The sequence below is a fragment of the Scyliorhinus torazame genome, chromosome 2, assembly GCF_047496885.1.
Source record: "Scyliorhinus torazame isolate Kashiwa2021f chromosome 2, sScyTor2.1, whole genome shotgun sequence".
Classification (NCBI taxonomy): domain Eukaryota; kingdom Metazoa; phylum Chordata; class Chondrichthyes; order Carcharhiniformes; family Scyliorhinidae; genus Scyliorhinus; species Scyliorhinus torazame.
The window spans coordinates 186,658,926-186,679,239 of NC_092708.1; the positions used below are offsets into that span (position 1 = coordinate 186,658,926).

General features: G+C 47.1%; 1 protein-coding gene across 3 annotated transcripts in view; it reads right to left on the bottom strand.

The window, feature by feature from the left end:
• traf3ip1 (TNF receptor-associated factor 3 interacting protein 1) overlaps positions 1 to 20,314 on the bottom strand; it is a 290,175-nt gene that overhangs the window by 58,632 nt on the left and 211,229 nt on the right. For all 3 annotated transcript variants that reach the window (XM_072481210.1, XM_072481192.1, XM_072481201.1), the window contains one exon: positions 5,505 to 5,541. In XM_072481210.1, the coding sequence (XP_072337311.1) occupies positions 5,505 to 5,541 (37 nt within the window). The remainder of the gene's footprint in view (positions 1 to 5,504; positions 5,542 to 20,314) is intronic.

Below are 20,314 nucleotides of genomic sequence, written 5' to 3' on the forward strand. Positions count from 1 at the left end.
ACCACCGCTTTTAGTGCTTCCCAGACCACTCCCACAGGGACCTCGCCGTCGTCATTGACCTCCAGGTATCTCTCAATACACCCCCGCACTCTTGCACACACTCCCTCATCCGCCATCAGTCCCACATCTAATCGCCAGAGTGTTCTCTGCTCCCTGTCCTCTCCTACTTCCAGGTCCACCCAATGTGGGGCATGATCCGAAACCGCTATGGCTGAGTATTCAGCTTCTTCCACCCTAGAGATCAACGACCTTCCTAAAACAAAAAAAATCTATCCTGGAGTACACTTTATGGACATGGGAGAAGAAGGAATACTCCCTAGCCCTGGGTCTAAGAAATCGCCATGGATCCACTCCCCCCATTTGGTCCATAAACCCCTTAAGTACCTTGGCCGCTGCCGGCCTTCTTCCAGTCCTTGAGCTGGATCTATCTAGCCCCGGGTCCAGCACCGTATTGAAGTCCCCTCCTAAAATCAAATTTCCTGCCTCCAGGTCCGGAATACGCCCCAGCATCCGTCTCATGAACCCCGCATCGTCCCAATTTGGGGCATACACATTAACCAACACGACCTCCATTCCCTCCAGCCTACCACTCACCATTACATATCTACCTCCACTATCTGCTACGATGTTCTTTGCTTCAAATGCTACCCGTTTCCCCACCAAAATGGCCACCCCTCTGTTCTTTGCGTCCAGTCCTGAGTGGAACACCTGTCCCACCCATCCTTTCCTTAGCCTAACTTTGTCCGCCACCTTTAGGTGCGTCTCTTGGAGCATACCCACGTCTGCCCTTAGTCCTTTCAAATGCGCGAGCGCTCGGGCCCTTTTTAATCGGTCCATTCAGGCCTCTCACGTTCCACGTGATCAGCCTCACTGGGGGGCTACCTGCCCCCCTCCCGTGTCGACTAGCCATTACCTTCTCTAGGCCAGTCCCATATCCCGCCTCCGCGCTCCCGCTCGCTCCCCCAGCGTCGCATTCCGCCCCCGACCACCCTCTCTTTAGCCATTTCCTTTTGGATTTCCGCAGCAGCAACCCAGTTGTCCCCTTCCCCCCCCGCTAGATCCCTATCTAACTTGATTGCTCCCCCCATATCACTTCCGTAAGTCAGCTGACTTCAACTGACCCCGGCTACTCCTGCTCGCTCCTCGGCCCCCCCGGTGTGAGGGAACTCCCATCCGCCTTGCGCCTGTTTTCCCGCCTTATTCTTTCTGGCGCGGGAACATCCCTTTACCTGACCCGCCTCTTATGGCGCAGCTCCCTTTCCCCTCCCCCTCTCCTTCCCCATTCTCTGACTATGTCCCGCCTCTCCCCCCTCACCGGCGCCCACATTTCTCCAGTGTCCCCCCCCTTCCCTGTTTACTTCTCGATTAACTTTCACCATCCCATTAACAAAAACAATAATAACAACAATAACAGTTCCCTGCAGCATCAGTCCCTCAGTTCCGGTCCAGTTTCTCTTCATTGATGAAGGACCATGCTTTCTCCGCCGTCTCGAAATAATAGTGTCTCTCCTGATGCGTGACCCATAGTCTTGCCGGCTGCAGCATCCCAAACTTCACCTTCCTTTTGTGCAAAACCTCTTTGGCTCGGTTGAAGCTCGCCCTCCTTCTCGCCACCTCCGCACTCCAATCCTGGTAGATCCTTACCACCGCATTCTCCCATCTGCTACTCCGCACCTTTTTAGCCCATCTCAGGACCTCTTCTCCCGGTAGAATCGCACGATTATCGCCCTCGGTGGTTCTCCCGCTTTTGGTCTTCTCGCCGGGATCCGATTTGCCCACTCCACCTCCATGGGGCCCGCAGGGGCCTCAGCACCCATCAGTGAGCTCAGCATCTTACTTGCGTACGCTCCACAGTCCACTCCTTCCAGACCCTCCGGGAGACCTAGTATCCTAAGGTTCTTCCTTCGCGCTCCATTTTCAAGGGCCTCAATCCTATCAGCACACTTTTTATGAAGTGCCTCGTGCGTCTGAGTCTTGACCGCCAGGCCCAGGACCTCGTCCTCAATACCTGATACCTTCTGCTCCACCCTGGGTCTTTAAAGTCTCCTTAAGCCCCTCAATTGCCTGTAACAACGGGGTCATTACCTCCTTCTTCAGCAGGTCCACGCACCGTCTCACCACCTCGTCCTGCTCAGGCCCTCATGTCACCTGTGGTTTCTCCGCCGCCATTTTGTTCCACTCCCTCTGACCTTCTGGCTGCAGATTCTTCGGGCTGCAGCCGCCGCCGCCAGTTTTTCCCTCCGTCGTTCGGGGGGGACTCCCTTCCCTCGCGCCTCGCCCCGGGTTTTACGGCCGTCCCAGTCCCCGTTGGGGCTCTTAAAAGAGCCCGAAGTTCTGTCGGAGCTGGAGCCGCCGAAACGTGCGGCTAGCTCATCCCTGCCGCAACCTGAAGTCGTATTTAGCACCTTTAACACACATGTATAAACATATATATGAACATATAGAATCATGGAATTTACAGTGCAGAAAGAGGCCATTCGGCCCATCGAGTCTGCACCAGCCTTTGGAAAGAGCACCCTACTTAAGCCCACGCCTCCACCCTCTCCCCATAAACCAATGAATTAGGAGTAGGCCCTTCAGCCCCTCAAGCCTGGTCTGTCATTTGATAAGATCATGGCTGATTTGATTGCGGCCCCTACTTTCCTGTCTACCCCTTATACCCGCACATCCAAAGGGGCTTTATAGGAGTATAACCAAACAAAAAAAAATAACCCAGGTGCAGCATGGAGTGTAATGCAAAGCTTCTAGCTCAGAAAATCACTCCCTACTGCAATATTTTCGTGTTCCATGGTAGACACTCTTGCAGGTCTACTTGTGGGTTATTTTCTATTGGAGAATCATTCGCACTGGAAACTAGAATGAAATTGGACAACGTAATTTTGCTGAAGACATAGATAGCTACTGCCTACAGCCAGTATTGATATGACTCAGTCAGGAGCTAGAGGCAAAAGATACAGCATGATCAAAAACAAATTTCCTCAAAACTGCTGGTCACAGGAAGTTTGGAACTATAGCTTCTCTGAAGCATTCCCCCTTTTCCTCTCAACCCAATAAACAGTATTTCATGAATACCCTAAACAAAACACATGATGCCATGCAGCTCTGACTAGTAGCTTCAGAACATAAACATAAGTCAGGAGGACTATTAGAAAGCAACAGATGTAACAATCACTTTCTTTGAGACAGAGATGAGGAGGAACTTCTTCTCTCAGAGGGATGTTAGTCATTGGAATTCTCGTCCACAGAAAGCAATGGAGGTTGTGTCATTGAACATATTCAAGGCAGAATTAGGCACACTTTTGATCTACAAGGGAGTCAAGGCTTATGCGGACAAAGAGAAAAGTAGAGTTAAGGCTACAATCAGATCAGCCACGATATTATTGAATGGTAGAGCAAGCTCGAGATGCCAAATAGCCCTACTCCCGGCACCTATTTCTTCAGATCTATGCAGAACAAGTTACAATTTAAACAAGTAAAATATTCCATTCAAGCAATAGATTCAATTTAACATCTGTGGTACATTAAAAATTTGTAGATGGATGAAATTTGCATTACATATAAAATTCTTCCAACTGTTTCCAGGATTTTTTTTCTGGTTTAAGTTGATAGAAATAATCATTTTAATCATTTAAAATTACAGGGAGGAAAAAAAGATAGGTGCAATAAATAATTATTTTCTTTATGAAACCTAGAGGAAAATTGAGGAACAATTTTGTGACTTCTCCACAGTACGGATCAACATGGTCTATTGGAAACTGGATACTTTCTTACACAGGGAAGCTGTGGTAAACATCGATATTCAAACATACATACACACAAGCATGCATCCTGATGGCATCTTGCTATCAACCCTGTACACTAGGAATGAATCATGTATTTAACATGGAGTAATTCCCATTTTTATATAAAAACAGATGTAGAAATGTATTAGCAGTTTTTCTTTTTATTGTAGAAAATCCCCTATGGCCTACTTACTAAACTCTGAGTCTTAGACGCGAAATGCATTTTCACACATTTCTATCCAGCTCACTTGTGACCTTTCAAAAAAAACCTGGCAAACACTGCTAAGTAACAGATGTTTGACAATTCAACTGCACTGTGGTTTTCTGGCCTTCTTCTTGTGAGTTGCTCTGGTAGTGGAAACTCAAAAATATTTCAGCTGCAGGGTTGGCAAAATAGATGGTCAAATTACAATCCACAATTAATACAAATGGTATCTGTTGGGGATTTTGCCCAACCATACATTCAAGTGTTTAAGTGTTATTGTTAACGATCCGTGCTTCACCAATGTCGCTGAAATTAGTAGTTATGTGCACCAGACATTAGCACTGAGCATTACACAACTAAGGATTTAGTAACATAGGAACAGGGGAAGGCCATTCAGTTAAATCATGGCACATTTCCATCTACCCACTTTGTTTCCATAACCCGCAACAACGTCCACTCAATCTTGAAGCTTTTAGATGAACCACCATCCAAAGCCTTTTATAGAAGAGTGTTCCAGATTTCCGTTGGTTTGTGTGTGAAGAAGTGCTTCCTGACATCAGCCCAAATGCCCTAGCTCTAAAATTATACCCCATGGCTATAGATTCCTCCACCAGAGGAATAGATTCTCTCTAGTTTACTGATCCCTTTGATCACCTCAAACACCTCAAAGATCATCCCTTAAACTTCTATATTCAAGAGAATTCAAGCTTAGATTATAAAACCATCTTCCTAATTTAACCCTTTGAGCTCAGATATCATTCTGGTGCATCTATCTGCACCCACTAAGGACAATGTCTCTTCTTGAGATGTGGTGCCCAGAACTAAAACTAGTTACTGTACATGGGGTCTGACCAGAGTTTTATACATCTGTAGCATAACTTACACTTCTTAGTGCTGCAGTCCACTTGAAACACCGGCCAATGTTTTTGTGGAACTCATTGCCGCAGAAGGCTGCGGAGGCCAAATCTCTGAGTGTCTTTAAGACAGAGATAGATAGGTTCTTGATCAATAAGGGGATCAGGGGTTATGGGGAGAAGGCAGAAAAATGGGGATGAGAAGAATATCAGTCATGATTGCATAGCAGAGCAGACTCGATGGGCCAAATGGCCTAATTCTGCTCCTATGTCCAATGGGCTTATTAGCCTTTTAAATTTTTTTTGTTCATTTATACTAACTTTTAGTAATTTCCATACTTGGGCCCCCCAAGTCTCTCATTCACAGTTCTTTTTTCTTTCCATTAATAAAATACTCCAAAGTACTCACGCTTGTCCATATCAAACTCCAGCAGGTGTTGTCCACTCACTTAATCTAGCAATTCCTTTGGCAACCTTCTGTTCCCATCTACACTATTTACTGGGCCATCTAACTTAGTGTCATCAGCAAACTTAGATATAAAGCTCTCTATTCCTTCACCCAAATCATTTAAAAATATAATCAAAATCAGAGGCTCCAGTACATATTCCTGGGTCCTTTTTATCAAATTATCACATTACAGAATATGTTTTAGTTATACATACCATGGTCTTCACGGCCATGCAGTTCCACCGCTGTAGCCTAGAAAAAACACAAGTAAAAACATCCATTTAATTGCTCCAGGCTAACAGTAATGTTTCTTCTTACCAATAGCTTTGGAGATCATTTATGGTTAAATGTTTTTATCAATTATTTAACAAACATTACTATCCACTCTCTTTATCATGTTGTCATATATTTTTTCATATAAGATTTTCCAAAGTTTAAAAATATATTGCTTTTTAAAACATACTTAAAAACATATCCCAGCATCAAACTAGGCTGTGTGGCAGTAATGCAAGATAATATTTTAAATTCTCCCTCCAAAAGAAACGGATGACGTGCAAACATTCTTTCAGTTAAGAAAATCAAGAAGCCACTATCCACTTGAGGGGGAATTGTGTTCAAGGCAAGGGAAGCCCAAGGTTTCCTTGTGGGTCCAGAGGAGAGTTCGTACTCTTGGTCCAAAAGGAACAAAAAATAAATAAAATCTTATCTCCTCTGGCTCTGGCATCTTTTGCTGTCAGATTAGACTGATGGAGAGACCCCATGCTGGCTTTGAATTAAAATTGCAGTCAGGCATCAATATTGTGACTAGAACCTAATATGCACAAAGAAGGACCCTACTATCGTCTGTGACATGTCCTCTTGCCTGTTCAAAGGAGCAGGTTAAAATTCCAACCATGCCTGTCCATTGGAAGGCAGCATGAACACTTGAATGCAAGAACATATAAAATAGGTTCAGGAATAGGCCATGCAGCCCTTCAAGCCTGTTCTATTTAATGAGATCATGGCTCATCTTCTACCTCAACTCCACCTATCCCCATATTCCTCTATCCCCATGACATTTAAAAATATATGGATCTGTTAAATACATTCAATTCTGAACTTCCAAACCAATGAGGTAGAGAATTTCAAAGGTTCACAACCCCATTAATTGAAAACAATATCCTCATCTCAGTCCTAATTGGCTGAAATCTAATTATGAACCTGTGACACTTAATTTGTACTCCCCAGCCAGGGTAGAATTAACCCCGTCAAGCCCCTGATAAAATCACAGAGAATAATAGAATCCCTCCAGTGCAGAATGAGGTCATTTGGCCCATTGAGTCTGCACCAACCCTCTGAAAGAGTTCCCTACCTCGGCCCACTCCCCTGCCCTATCCCCGCAACCCCAACTAACCTTTGGACACTAAGGGGCAATTTAATGTGCTTGTACCGTTTGTTTTTTGTACAACTGTGTAGTGAACTGTGTTAATAATCAGGGTATCCTACCTACTGAAGGGAGGATACCGTTTCTCCAACACAAAATTAGTGTTTGTACCGTTTGGCCTTGAATAGTTCTTTGAGGAGGTAACAAGGAAGTTAGGCAAAGGAGAACCAGTGGACGTGATTTATTTAGATTTCCAGGCCTTTGACAAGATGCCGCAAAGGAGACTGTTAAATAAGTTGAAAGCCCATGGTGTTAAGGTAGGATCGTGGCATGGATGAAGGATTGGCTGACTGGCAGAAGGCAGAGAGTGGGGATTAATGGGTCTTTTTCAGGATGGCAGCCGGTGACTAGTGGTGTGCCTCAGGGGTCTGTGCTGGGGCCACAACTTTTTACAATATACATTAACGATCTGGGAGAAGGAACTGAAGGCACTGTTGCTAGGTTTGCAGATGATACAAAGATCTGTAGAAGGGCAGGAAGTATTGAGGAAGCAAGGGGGCTGCAGAAGGATTTGGACAAGCTAGGAGAGTGGGCAATGAAGTGGCAAATGAAATACAATGTGGAAAAGTGCGAGGTTATGCACTTTGGAAGGAGGAATTTAGGCATAGACTATTTTCTAAATGGGAAATTGCTTAGGAAATGAGAAGTGAAAAGGGACTTGGGAGTCCTTGTTCACAATTCTCTTAAGATTAATGTGCAGGTTCAGTCGGCAGTTAAGAAGGCAAATGCAATGTCAGCATTCATGTCAAGAGGGCTAGAATACAAGACCAGGGGTGTACTTCTAAGGCTGTATAAGGCTCTGGTCAGACCCCATTTGGAGTATTGTGAGCAGTTTTGGCCCCGTACCTAAGGAAGGATGTGCTCGCCTTGGAAAGGGTCCCGAGGAGGTTCACAAGAATGATCCCAGTAATGAAGAACTTGACGTATGAGGAACTGTTGAGGACTTTGGGTCTGTACTCATTGGAGTTTAGAAGGATGAGGGGGAATCTTATTGAAACTTACAGGATACTGTGAGGCCTGGATAGAGTGTACCTAGAGAGGATGTTTCCACTTGTAGGAAAAACTAGAACCAGAGGACACCATCTCAGACTAAAGGGACAATCCTTTAAAACAGTGATGAGGAGGAATTTTTTCAGCCAGTGGATGGTGAATCTGTGGAACTCTTTGCCGCAGAAGGCTGTGGAGGCCAAATCACTGAGTGTCTTTAAGACAGAGATAGATAGGTTCTTGATTAATAAGGGGATCAGGGGTTATGGGGAGAAGGAGAAGGCAGGAGAATGGGGATGAGAAAATATTAGCCATGATTGAATGGCGGAGCAGACTCAATGGGCCACGTGGCCTAATTCTGCTCCTATGGCTTGTGGTCTTATATTTTTTTAATGTTTTAATAAAAAGATTTGGCCAATCCATGTAACCTGCACATTTTTGGACTGTGGGAGGAAAATGGAGCACCTGGAGGAAACCTATGCAGACATGAGGAGAATGTACAAACTCCACACAACAGTCACGCAAGGCTGGAATTGATCCTGGGTCGGTGCCACAGTGAGGCAGCAATGCTAACCACTGTCCACCCTTTTATGAGTTTAACATTTATGAGTTTGAATGTTTCAATGAGATCACCTCTCAATTTTTCTGAACACTCAGGAATAAAGGGCTAATCTACTCAATCTCTCCTTATTGGACAGCCTGTTTGGTCTAATGATTGGTGAGGAAAATCACTGTGGCCATTTTAATTGCCCACCAGGTTTTCTTTAGACAGGCATCACACATGGGTCAGCTGGTAAAGGGCCACACATGTGCAGTTCTTCAGGCCGAGAACCGACCATGCACGCTTGCAGTGATGTTTCTCCATGCCTTTGAGTCAGGAACAAGCCCTGCAAACCTGCGCAGAAGAAAAGGAAGCGAAGGGAAATGGTACAAAACTGCAGGTCAAGTGACCTTCACCGGAGCACCATTCTGGAGGAAGACGACCCAGGGAGCAGGAAACAGGGAAGGAGACAGGGAGAGGGACCCAAACCAAAGAGAGGGATTAGAAAAAGGTCCCAGAAGAAAGCCCCATGTAAGGGACAAGGACAGAGATCAGAAACATATCCCATTAAGTAAAGTTGAGAGAAAGGAAAAAAGAAATAGGCTCTTTTGGAGAAAAAGTGTTTCGCTTGATACAGCCAATCTGAAAGAGTATTTCGAAGGTGAAGCTCAAGTGTACTTTGATTCCAGTGGAAAGGAAACTTGGAAGACAAGAGTGAAACACTGGATGTGGATCCTTGTTGAAGCTGTCCAAGACGGAGCGATGTTTGGAGAGAATTCCCAGACAGGATCTTCAAATGTGAAGATTGGAAACCCTTGTGGGAAAGACAGAGTTTCAGTGAGACCAGTTGGCTCATGGTGTGACAAGCATCTGGGTGGGTTGTTGAGAAATCCATTGAATCTGCTTTGGTTACATCTGTCACTTACATTGTAGCGTGGTGTGTCTGATCACAGTTCACTAGTTGGTTCACATGTACTGCATATTAGAGTATAAGATAGATATGGTAAATTGTTTCATCTCTTCGAATTTGTATCTGTCTGTAAAGATAGCTGGGGTGAACGAATAGCGAATATTTGAATCATTTTCTTGTGTTTGTATTGAGGTCCTTACAACATTTTTGTCTGGTGTATGTAATATAGTTCATTTTTTCTTGTTTAATAAATGTTTTATTTTTGTGTTAAAAGGTAATCAGCAGATTCATAAAACAGAGAATGTAGACCAGTACAGCACAGTACAGGCCCTTCGGCCCATGATGTTGTGCCAACCATTTATCCTAATCCAAGACCAACCTAACTTACACCCCTTCAATTTACTGCTGTCCATGTGCCTGTCCAAGAGTCGCTTAAATGTCCCTAATGACTCTGACTCCACCGCCTCCCCTGGCAGTGCATTCCACACACCCGCCACTCTCTGTAAAAAACCTACCTCTGATATCTCCCCATACCTTCCTCCAATCACCTTAAAAGTATGTCCCCTCGTGACAGCCATTTCCGCCCTGGGGAAAAGTCTCTCGCTATCGTAGCTACTTAGGAATACAAAAAAACACGAACAGACAAAACTCAAGAGTGGTTACGATTGTCCCCATCCCACATAATATGACACAGTGTATGGAAAGGCTCAGTAAACCAAGGTCCACCACACTAAGAAAACAAAAAGGGACGTCAATTGAGAATTAAAGGTGCTATATTTAAATGCGCGTAGTGTACCGAACCAGGTAGATGAGCTTGTGGCCCAGATTGTGACTGGCAGGTATGATGTGGTAGGCATCACAGAGACATGGTTGCAGGGGGTTCAGGACTGGCATTTAAACATCCAGGGATTCACAACCTATCAAAAAAACAGAGAGGTGGGCAGAGGGGGCGGGGTTGCCTTGTTAATTAGGAATGAAATCAAATCAATAGCACTAAACGACATAGGGTCAGGTGATGTGGAGTCTGTGTGGGTAGAGTTGAGGAACCACAAAGGCAAAAAAAACATAATGGGAGTTATGTACAGGCCTCCTAACAGTGGTCAGGACCGGGGGCACAAAATGCACCACGAAATAGAAAGTGCATGTCAGAAAGGCAAGGTCACAGTGATCATGGGGGACTTCAATATGCAGGTGGACTGGGTAAATAATGCTGCCAGTGGACCCAAGGAAAGGGAATTCATTGAATGTTTACAGGAGGGCTTTTTGGAACAGCTTGTGATGCAGCCCACGAGGGAACAGGCCATTCTGGACTTAGTGTTATGTAATGAGCCAGACTTGATTAAGGATCTTAAAGTAAGGGAACACTTAGGAGGCAGTGATCATAATATGGTCGAATTCAATCTCCAATTTGAAAGAAAGAAGGTAGAATCAGATGTAAAGGTGTTACAGTTAAATAAAGGTAACTACAGGGGCATGAGGGAGGAACTGACGAAAATCAACTGGGAGCAGAGCCTTGTGGGAAAGACAGTAGAACAGCAATGGCAGGAGTTTCTGGGAGTAATTGAGGACACAGTACAGAGGTTCATCCCACAGAAAAGAAAGGTTATCAGAGGGGGGATTAGGTAGCCATGGCTGACAAAGGAAGTTAGGGAATGCATCAAAGCAAAAGAGAAAGCCTATAATGTGGCAAAGAGTAGTGGGAAGTCAGAAGATTGGGAAGACTACAAAAACAAACAGAGGATAACAAAGAGAGAAATAAGGAAAGAGAGGATCAAATTTGAAGGTAGGCTAGCCAGTAACATTAGGAATGATAGTAAAAGTTTCTTTAAATACATTAAAAACAAACGGGAGGCAAAAGTTGACATTGGGCTGCTCCAAAATGACGCTGGTAATTTTGTGATGGGAGACAAGGAAATAGCTGAGGAACTGAATAAGTACTTTGCGTCAGTCTTCACAGTAGAAGACATGAGTAATATCCCAACAATTCCGGAGAGTCAAGGGGCAGAGTTGAATATGGTAGCCATCACAAAGGAGAAAGTGCTAGAGAAACTAAGAGGTCTAAAAATTGATAAATCCCCGGGCCCAGATGGGCTACATCCTAGAGTTCTAAAGGAGATAGCTGAAGAAATAGTGGAGGCGTTAGTTATGATCTTTCAAAAGTCACTGGAGTCAGGGAAAGTCCCAGAGGATTGGAAAATCGCTGTTGTAACCCCCCTGTTCAAGAAGGGAACAAGGAAAAAGATGGAAAATTATAGGCCAATTAGCCTAACCTCGGTTGTTGGCAAGATTCTAGAATCCATTGTTAAGGATGAGATTTCTAAATTCTTGGAAGTGCAGGGTCGGATTAGGACAAGTCAGCATGGATTTAGTAAGGGGAGGTCATGCCTGACAAACCTGTTAGAGTTCTTTGAAGAGATAACAAATAGGTTAGACCAAGGAGAGCCAATGGATGTTATCTATCTTGACTTCCAAAAGGCCTTTGATAAGATGCCTTACGGGAGACTGCTGAGTAAAATAAGGGCCCATGGTATTCGAGGCAAGGTACTAACATGGATTGACGATTGGCTGTCAGGCAGAAGGCAGAGAGTTGGGATAAAAGGTTCTTTTTCGGAATGGCAACCGGTGACGAGTGGTGTCCCGCAGTGTTCAGTGTTGGGGCCACAGCTGTTCTCTTTATATATTAACGATCTAGATGACGGGACTGGGGGCATTCTGGCTAAGTTTGCCGATGATACAACGATAGGTGGAGGGGCAGGTAGTATGGAGGAGGTGGGGAGGCTGCAGAAAGATTTAGACAGTTTAGGAGAGTGGTCCAAGAAATGGCTGATGAAATTCAACGTGGGCAAGTGTGAGGTCTTGCACTTTGGAAAAAAGAATAGAGGCATGGACTATTTTCTAAACGGTGACAAAATTCATAATGCTGAAGTGCAAAGGGACTTGGGAGTCCTTGTCCAGGATTCTCTAAAGGTAAACTTGCAGGTTGAGTCCGTAATTAAGAAAGCAAATGCAATGTTGTCATTCAGCTCAAGAGGCTTGGAATATAAAAGCAGGGATGTACTTCTGAAGCTTTATAAAGCATTAGTTAGGCCCCATTTAGAATACTGTGAGCAATTTTGGGCCCCACACCTCAGGAAGGACATACTGGCACTGGAGCGGGTCCAGCGGAGATTCACACGGATGATCCCAGGAATGGTAGGCCTAACATACGATGAACGTCTGAGGATCCTGGGATTATATTCATTGGAGTTTAGGAGGTTGAGGGGAGATCTAATAGAAACTTACAAGATAATGAATGGCTTAGATAGGGTGGATGTAGAGAAGTTGTTTCCATTAGCAGGGGAGACTAGGACCCGGAGGCACAGCCTTAGAATAAAAGGGAGTCACTTTAGAACAGAGATGAGGAGAACTTTCTTCAGCCAGAGAGTGGTGGGTCTATGGAATTCATTGCCACAGAGGGCGGAGGAGGCCGGGACATTGAGTGTCTTTAAGACAGAAGTTGATAAATTCTTGATTTCTCAAGGAATTAAGGGCTATGGAGAGAGAGCGGGTAAATGGAGTTGAAATCAGCCATGATTGAATGGTGGAGTGGACTCGATGGGCCGAATGGCCTTACTTCCACTCCTATGTCTTATGGTCTTATCCACTCTATCCATGCCTCTCATCACGTTGTACACCTCTACCAAGTCACCTCTCTTCCTTCTTTGCTCCAGTGAGAAAAGCCCTCGCTCCCTCAGCCTTTCTTCATAAGACATGCCCTTCAGTCCAGGCAGCATCCTGGTAAATCTCCTTTGCACCCGCTCCAAAGCATCCACATCCTTCCGATAATGAGGCGACCAGAACTGGACTCAATATTCCAAAGGTGGTCTAACCAGGGTTTTATAAAGCTGCAGCAAAACCTTGCGGCTCTTAAACTCAATTCTGCTGTTAATGAAAGCCAACCCACCTTCTTAACAACCCTATCAACCTGGATGGCAACTTTGAGGGATCTATGTACAGAGCAGCACGGTAGCACAAGTGGATAGCACTGTGGCTTCACAGCGCCAGGGTCCCAGGTTCGTTTCCCCGCTGGGTCACTGTCTGTGTGGAATCTGCACGTTCTCCCCGTGTCTGTGTGGGTTTCTTCCGGGTACTCCGGTTTCCTCCCACAGTCCAAAGATGTGCAGGTTAGGTGGATTGGCCATGCTAAATTGTCCTAAGTGATCAGAAAGGTTAGGAGGGGTTATTGGGTTACGGGGATAGGGTGGAAGTGAGAGCTTAAGTGGGCCGGTGCAGACTCGATGGGCCGAATGGCCTCCTTCTGCATTGTATGTTCTATGTACGTGGACCCCAAGATCCCTCTGATCCTCCACACTTCCAAGAATCCTGCCTTTAACCCTGTATTCAGCATTCAAATTCGACCTTCCAAAATGAATCACTTCACATTTATCAGCCTAAGCTCTGCATCCTGTCAATGTCCTGTTGTAACCTGCAACAGCCCTCAACACTACCTACAACTTCACCATCGTTCGTGTCATTGGCAAACTTACTAACACACCCTTTCATTTCCTCATCCAAGTCATTTATAAAAAACACAAAGAGCAGAGGTCCCTGCGGGACACCACTGGTCACCGACCTCCAGGCGGAATATTTCCCATCCACTACTACTCGCTGTCTTCTCTCTGCCAGCCAATTCTGTATCCAGACAGCCAAATGTCTCTGTATCCTATGCCCCCTAACTTTCTGAATGAGCCTACCATAGGGAACCTTATCAAGTGACTTACTGAAATCCATTTACACATCCACTGCCCGACCTTCATCAATGTGTCACGTCACATCCTCAAAGAATTCAATGAGGCTTGTGAGGCATGACCTGCCCCTCACAAAGCCATGCTGACTATCTTTAATCAAACTATGTTTTTCTAAATAATCATAAATCCTATCTCTCAGAATCCTTTCCAATATTTTGCTCACCACAGACGCAAGACTGACTGGTCTGTAATTCCCAGGGATTTCCCTATTCCCTTTCTTGAGCAGGGGAACAACATTCGCCTCCCTCCAATCATCTGGTACTACTCCAGTGGAGAGTTAGGACGCAAAGACCATCGCCAATGGCGCAGCAATCTCCTCCCTCGCTTCCCGTAGTAACCTTGGATATATCCCGTCAGGCCCAGGAGACTTATCTATCCTGATGCTTTACAAAATTTCCAGCACATCCTCCTTCTTAATATCAACCTGTTTGAGTCTATTAACCTGGTTAACGCTGTTCTCATAAGCAATAAGGTCCCTCTCTCCAGTGAATACTGAAGCAAAATATTCATTTAGGGCCTCCCCAATCTCCTCAGACTCTCGGCACAAGTTCCCTCCACTATCCCTGATCGGCCCAACTCTCACTCTGATCATCCTCTTATTTCTCACATAAGTGTAGAACACCTTGGGGTTTTCCTCAACCTTACGTAAGCTTCCTTCTTCCTCTTGACTAGAAGCTCCAATTCTCTTGTCATCCAAGGCTCCTTCACCTTACCATTCCTTCCTCGTCTCAGTGGGACAAAACTATCCAGCACTCGCAGCAAGTGCTCCTTAAACAGCCCCCAAATTACTGTTGTGCATTTCCCCAAGAACAACTGTTCCCACTTTATGCCCCTCAGCTCCTGTCTAATAGCAATATTATTTCCCCTCCCCTAATTAAATACCTTCCCATATGGTCTGTTCCTATCCCTCTCCATGACTATGGTAAATTGTCACCCATCGAGACATCTGAAACCTGGCCTGGTTCGTTGCCATGCACCAAATCCAATATCCCCCCCCCCCCACCCCCCCCCCACCTTCCTGTAAACACCTGACAAAAGCTGCTCCATCCAAACCATTTGCACTAAGGAGGTTCCAGTCAATATTAGGGAAGTTGAAGTCACCCATGACAACAACTCTGTCAATTCTGCACCTTTCCAAGATCTGCCACCCAATCTGTTCCTCCATCTCTCTGCTGCTGTATAGAAAACTCCCAATAAAGTGGCTGTTTCTTTCTTGTTTCTGACTTCCACCCATACTGACTCAAGTGGACAAACCCTCCTCGACTACCTCCTTTTCTGCAGCTGTGATGCACTCCCTAATTAACAGTGCCACTCTCCCTCCTCTTTTACCTCCCTCCCTATTCGTCTTAAAACATCTAAACCCTGGAACATCTAACAACTATTCCTGCCCCTGTGAAATCCATGTCTCCGTAATGGCCACAAAATCGTAGTTCAAAGTATTGATCTATACTCTCAGTTCATCTCCCATATTCATGACAGTCCTTGCATTGAAACAGACACACTTTAACCCATTTCACTGAGTGCAACTTTGCCCTATCAACTATCTATCCTTCCTCACAGACTCGCTGCATACTATTTCTGCCCATTCAACAGCTACCCTATCCAGTGATCCATAGCTTGGTTCCATCCCCCTGCCAAACTAGTTTAAACCCTCCCGAAGAGCTCTAGAAAACCTCCCACCCAAAATATTGGTACCCCTCCAGTTTAGGTGCAATCCGTCCTTCATGTACAGGTCCCACCTTCCCCAGAAGGTATCCCAATGATCCACACATCTGAAGCCTTCCCTCCTGCACCAGCCCTGTAGCCACGTGTTCAGCTGCACTCGCTCTCTGTTCCTTGCCTCACTAGCACATGGCACCGGTAGCTATCCTGAGATTACTGTTCTGCCTGTCCTGCTCTTTAGCTTCCAACTGAAGTCCCTAAAATCACTTTTTAGATCCTCATCCCTTTTCCTGAGAGGTTGTGCAGTAACTTTCCTTCATGGTTCCAAAAAACAAAGTTTCTGGGCGCGATTCACATCTGCACCGCCGAGAACGCCGTCGCGTTTCACTACGGCGCGAAACGGGCACGGGCAGTAGGGATTCTTGCCCCCACAGGGGTCAGCATGGCACTGGAGCGGTTCACGCCTATCCAGCCTTACATCGTGGCACGGACTGGGGGCGGCGCCAACCCATACATGTGCAGTGGTGAAGCGCCAACCGACTCATGCGCGGTAGACTCACTGAACGCTCCGGCCCTGATGCAACTTGGCGCGGGGGTTCTGGGGCTGGACGCACAACAAAGTAGGCCCGGGAGAGAGGGGGGCCTACCGATCGGTGGGCCCCGGATCGCGGGCCAGACCCCACCGGAGCCCCCCCCCCCCCCCCCCCCCCCCGGTGAAGGAGTGCTTTTTCCCGCCCCACAGGCCGCCCCCGACCTTTCCCGCCGGCAGCGACCAGGGGTGACCGGCGCTGGTGGGACTCTGCCGTTTCCACGCAGCCGCTCAGCCCATTCAGGCCGGAGAATTGGCAGCCCGGCCGTGGACAGCGGCCCACGACGCGCCAAACGAGCCGGCGGATATGGCGCCGATTCTCTGCACCTCGGAGAATCGCGCACCGTCGAAGTGGCATGGCACGGTTGCAGCGATTCTCCGGCCCGGCGCGGGTTTGGGAGAATCGCGCCCATTATCTATCAGCCAGATCTCACTCTGGGGTCTGAATTGTCCAGTATTAACATCAGCTGGGATCATAAAAGAGGCCAGAATTTTACACTCTACCACCGGCGGATTTTTACGTGGAGAGAGAAGACAAAATTGAAGGGACTGGAATCCCTTCCTGGTTCCTGCCCAACCTGATCACGCAGAGGTTTAAAATGGGTCAGGCAAGGCCTCGGACAGGAATCCCACTTTGCCCTAATTGAGGCCCTGGGGGCTGTATATTCACTAACTGAAGGTGGCAGGCCAAGTTGTGAAGCTGTTAAGAAAGCGTCTGGGATACTTGGCTTGGAACACTGAATGCAAAAACAAGAAAGTTATGCTAAACCTTTACAAGTCATTGGTTCTTGCCTCAGCTGGAGTAATGTGTACAATCCTGGCCACAACACTTTAGGAAGAATATCCAGGCACTGGACAAGGTACATAGGAGGTTGCAACGGTGATAGCAAAGATGAGGGAGTTCAGCTATGTGGAGGGATCAGAGAAGCTGTGAGTTTTCACCTTGGAATTGAGAAGGTTTTTTTTTAAAAATATGTTTCATTGAAATTTTTTTCCCAAACAACAATTTTTCCCCTCTTACAAAGCAAACGCAACAATAACAATATAGAAATTTTTAACAATACACAAGTAACAAAACCCCTTTATCTTTGACCTAAACTAAACTAACCCCCCCCTTCCCCCTGGGTTGCTGCTGCTGGTCATCTGTCTTCCCTCTAACGTTCCCCTAGGTAGTCGAGAAATGGCTGCCACCGCCTGGTGAACCCTTGAGCCGATCCTCTCAGGGCAAACTTTATCTGCTCCAGTTTAATGAACCCCGCCATATCATTTACCCAGGCCTCCAGTCCGGGAGGTTTCGCCTCCTTCCACATGAGTAGGATCCTGCGCCGGGCTACTAGGGACGCAAAGGCCACAACGTCGGCCTCTTTCGCCTCCTGCACTCCCGGCTCTTCCGCAACTCCAAATAGAGCTAACCCCCAGCCTGGTTTGACCCGGGCCTTCACCACCCGCGAAATCACTCCCGTCACTCCCTTCCAATGCCGGGCACGCCCAAAACATATGTGCGTGGTTTGCCGGGCTCCCGCCACACCTCCCACATTTGTCCTCCACTCCAAAGAACCTGCTCAATCTTGCTCCCGTTATGTGTGCTCTATGTAGCACCTTAAATTGAATCAGGCTAAGCCTGGCGCATGAGGAGGAGGAATTTACCCTGCTTAGGGCATCAGCCCACATACCCTCCTCTATCTCCTCCCCTAGTTCTTCTTCCCACTTTCCTTTAAGTTCGCCCACCGACTCCTCCCCCTCTTCCCTCGGTAAATCTCTGACACCTTGCCCTCTCCGACCCACACCCCTGAAAGCACCCTGTCCTGTATCCCCTGTGTCGGGAGCAACGGACATTGCCTCACCTGTTGCCTCGTAAACGCCCTCACCTGCATATATCTCAAGAAATTTCCCCGGGGTAACTTATACTTTGCCTCCAATGCTCCCAAGCTCGCAAAAGTCCCATCTATAAATAAATCTCCCATCCTCCTAAGTCCCAACTGGTACCAGCTCTGAAATCCTCCATCCATTCTTCCTGGGGCGAACCTATGGTTGTTCCTGATTGGGGACCCCACCAGGGCTCCCCGCACCCCTCTCTGTCGCCTCCACTGTCCCCAGATATTCAATGTTGCCGCCACCACCGGGTTCGTGGTAAACGTTTTAGGTGAGATCGGTAGCGGCGCCGTCACCAGCGCCTCTAAACTCGTCCCTTTACAGGACTTTCTCTCCAGTCTTTACCACGCCGCTCCCTCACCCTCCATCATCCATTTACGTATCATTGCCACATTGGCGGCCCAATAGTAATCGCCCAAGTTCGGTCGTGCCAATGCTCCTCTGTCCCTACTACGCTGAAGGAAGCCCCTCCTTACTCTCAGAACCCTCCCTGCCCACACGAAGCTCGCGATGCTCCTGTCTATTTTATTGAAAAAGGTCTTGGTGATTAGTATAGGGAGACATTGAAATACAAATAAGAACCTCGGGAGGACCATCATCTTAATTGCTTGCACCCTGCCCGCCAGCGATAGAGGCTGCATGTCCCACCTCTTGAAGTCCTCCTCCATTTGTTCTACCAACCGTGTCAGATTAAGTCTGTGCAAGGTTCCCCAGCTCCTAGCGATCTGAATCCCCAGGTATCGGAAGTTTCTTTCCACCTTCCTTAGAGGCAAGCCTTCTATCTCTCTACTCTGGTCCCCTGGATGTATCACAAATAATTCACTCTTCCCCATGTTTAGCCTATACCCCGAGAAATCCCCGAACCCCCTCAAAATTCGCATAACCTCTATCATCCCCCCCGCTGGGTCCGACACGTATAACAATAGGTCATCCGCGTATAACGAGACTCGGTGTTCTTCTCCCCCTCTAATCACCCCTCACCATTTCCTGGAGTCTCTCAACGCCATGGCCAGAGGTTCAATTGCCAACGCGAACAACAATGGAGACAGCGGGCATCCCTGTCTTGTTCCCCTATATAGTCGGAAATACCCCGATCTATGTTGACCTGTAACTACGCTTGCCGCTGGAGCCCCATAAAGAAGTCTAACCCAGCTAATAAACCCGTTCCCAAACCCAAACCTCCTTAACACTTCCCATAAATACTCCCACTCCACCCTATCAAATGCCTTCTCTGCGTCCATTGCCGCCACTATCTCTGCCTCCCCCTCCACTGGGGGCATCATTATCACCCGTAATAGTCGTCGCACGTTAACATTCAGTTGTCTCCCTTTTACGAACCCTGTCTGGTCTTCGTGCACCACCCCCGGGACACAGTCCTCTATCCTCGATGCCAGTACCTTTGCCAACAATTTGGCGTCCACGTTCAATAATGAAATGGGTCTATAGGACCCGCACTGCAACGGATCTTTATCCCTCTTCAAAATTAACGATATCGTCGCCTCCGACATCGTCGGGGGTAGAGTCCCCCCTTTCCTGGCCTCATTGAACGTCCTCACCATCAACGGGGCCAACAAGTCCACATATTTTCTGTAATACTCCACCGGGAACCCGTCTGGTCCTGGGGCCTTCCCTGCTTGCATGCTTCCCAGTCCCTTAATAACCTCGTCCACCCCAATCGTGCCCCCAGGCCTACCACCCCCCGCTCCTCCACTTTCGGGAACCTCAATTGGTCCAGGAACTGCCGCATCCCCTCCTCTCCCTCTGGGGGTTGAGGGTTGAGACCTATACAGTTCCTCATAGAAGGTCTTGAACACCTCATTTATCTTTCCTGCCCTTCGCACCGTGTCTCCCCTTTCGTCTCTAATTCCTCCTATCTCCCTCGCTGCTGCCCTCTTTCGCAATTGATGAGCCAACAGGCGACTAGCCTTTTCCCCATATTCATACCTCCTCCCCTGTGCCTTCCTCCACAGTACCTCCGCCTTTCTGGTGGCCAGAAGGTCAAATTCCGTCTGGAGTCGTCTCCTCTCCCTGTACAATTCCTCCTCCGGGGTCTCTGCAAATTCCCTATCCACTCTTAAAATCTCCCCCAGTAATCTTTCCCTTTCCTTGGCCTCTGTTTTCCTTTTGTGGGCCCCAATGGAGATCAGCTCTCCTCTGACCACCGCTTTTAGTGCTTCCCATACCACTCCCACAGGGACCTCGCCGTCGTCATTGACCTCCAGGTATCTCTCAATACACCCCCGCACTCTTGCAC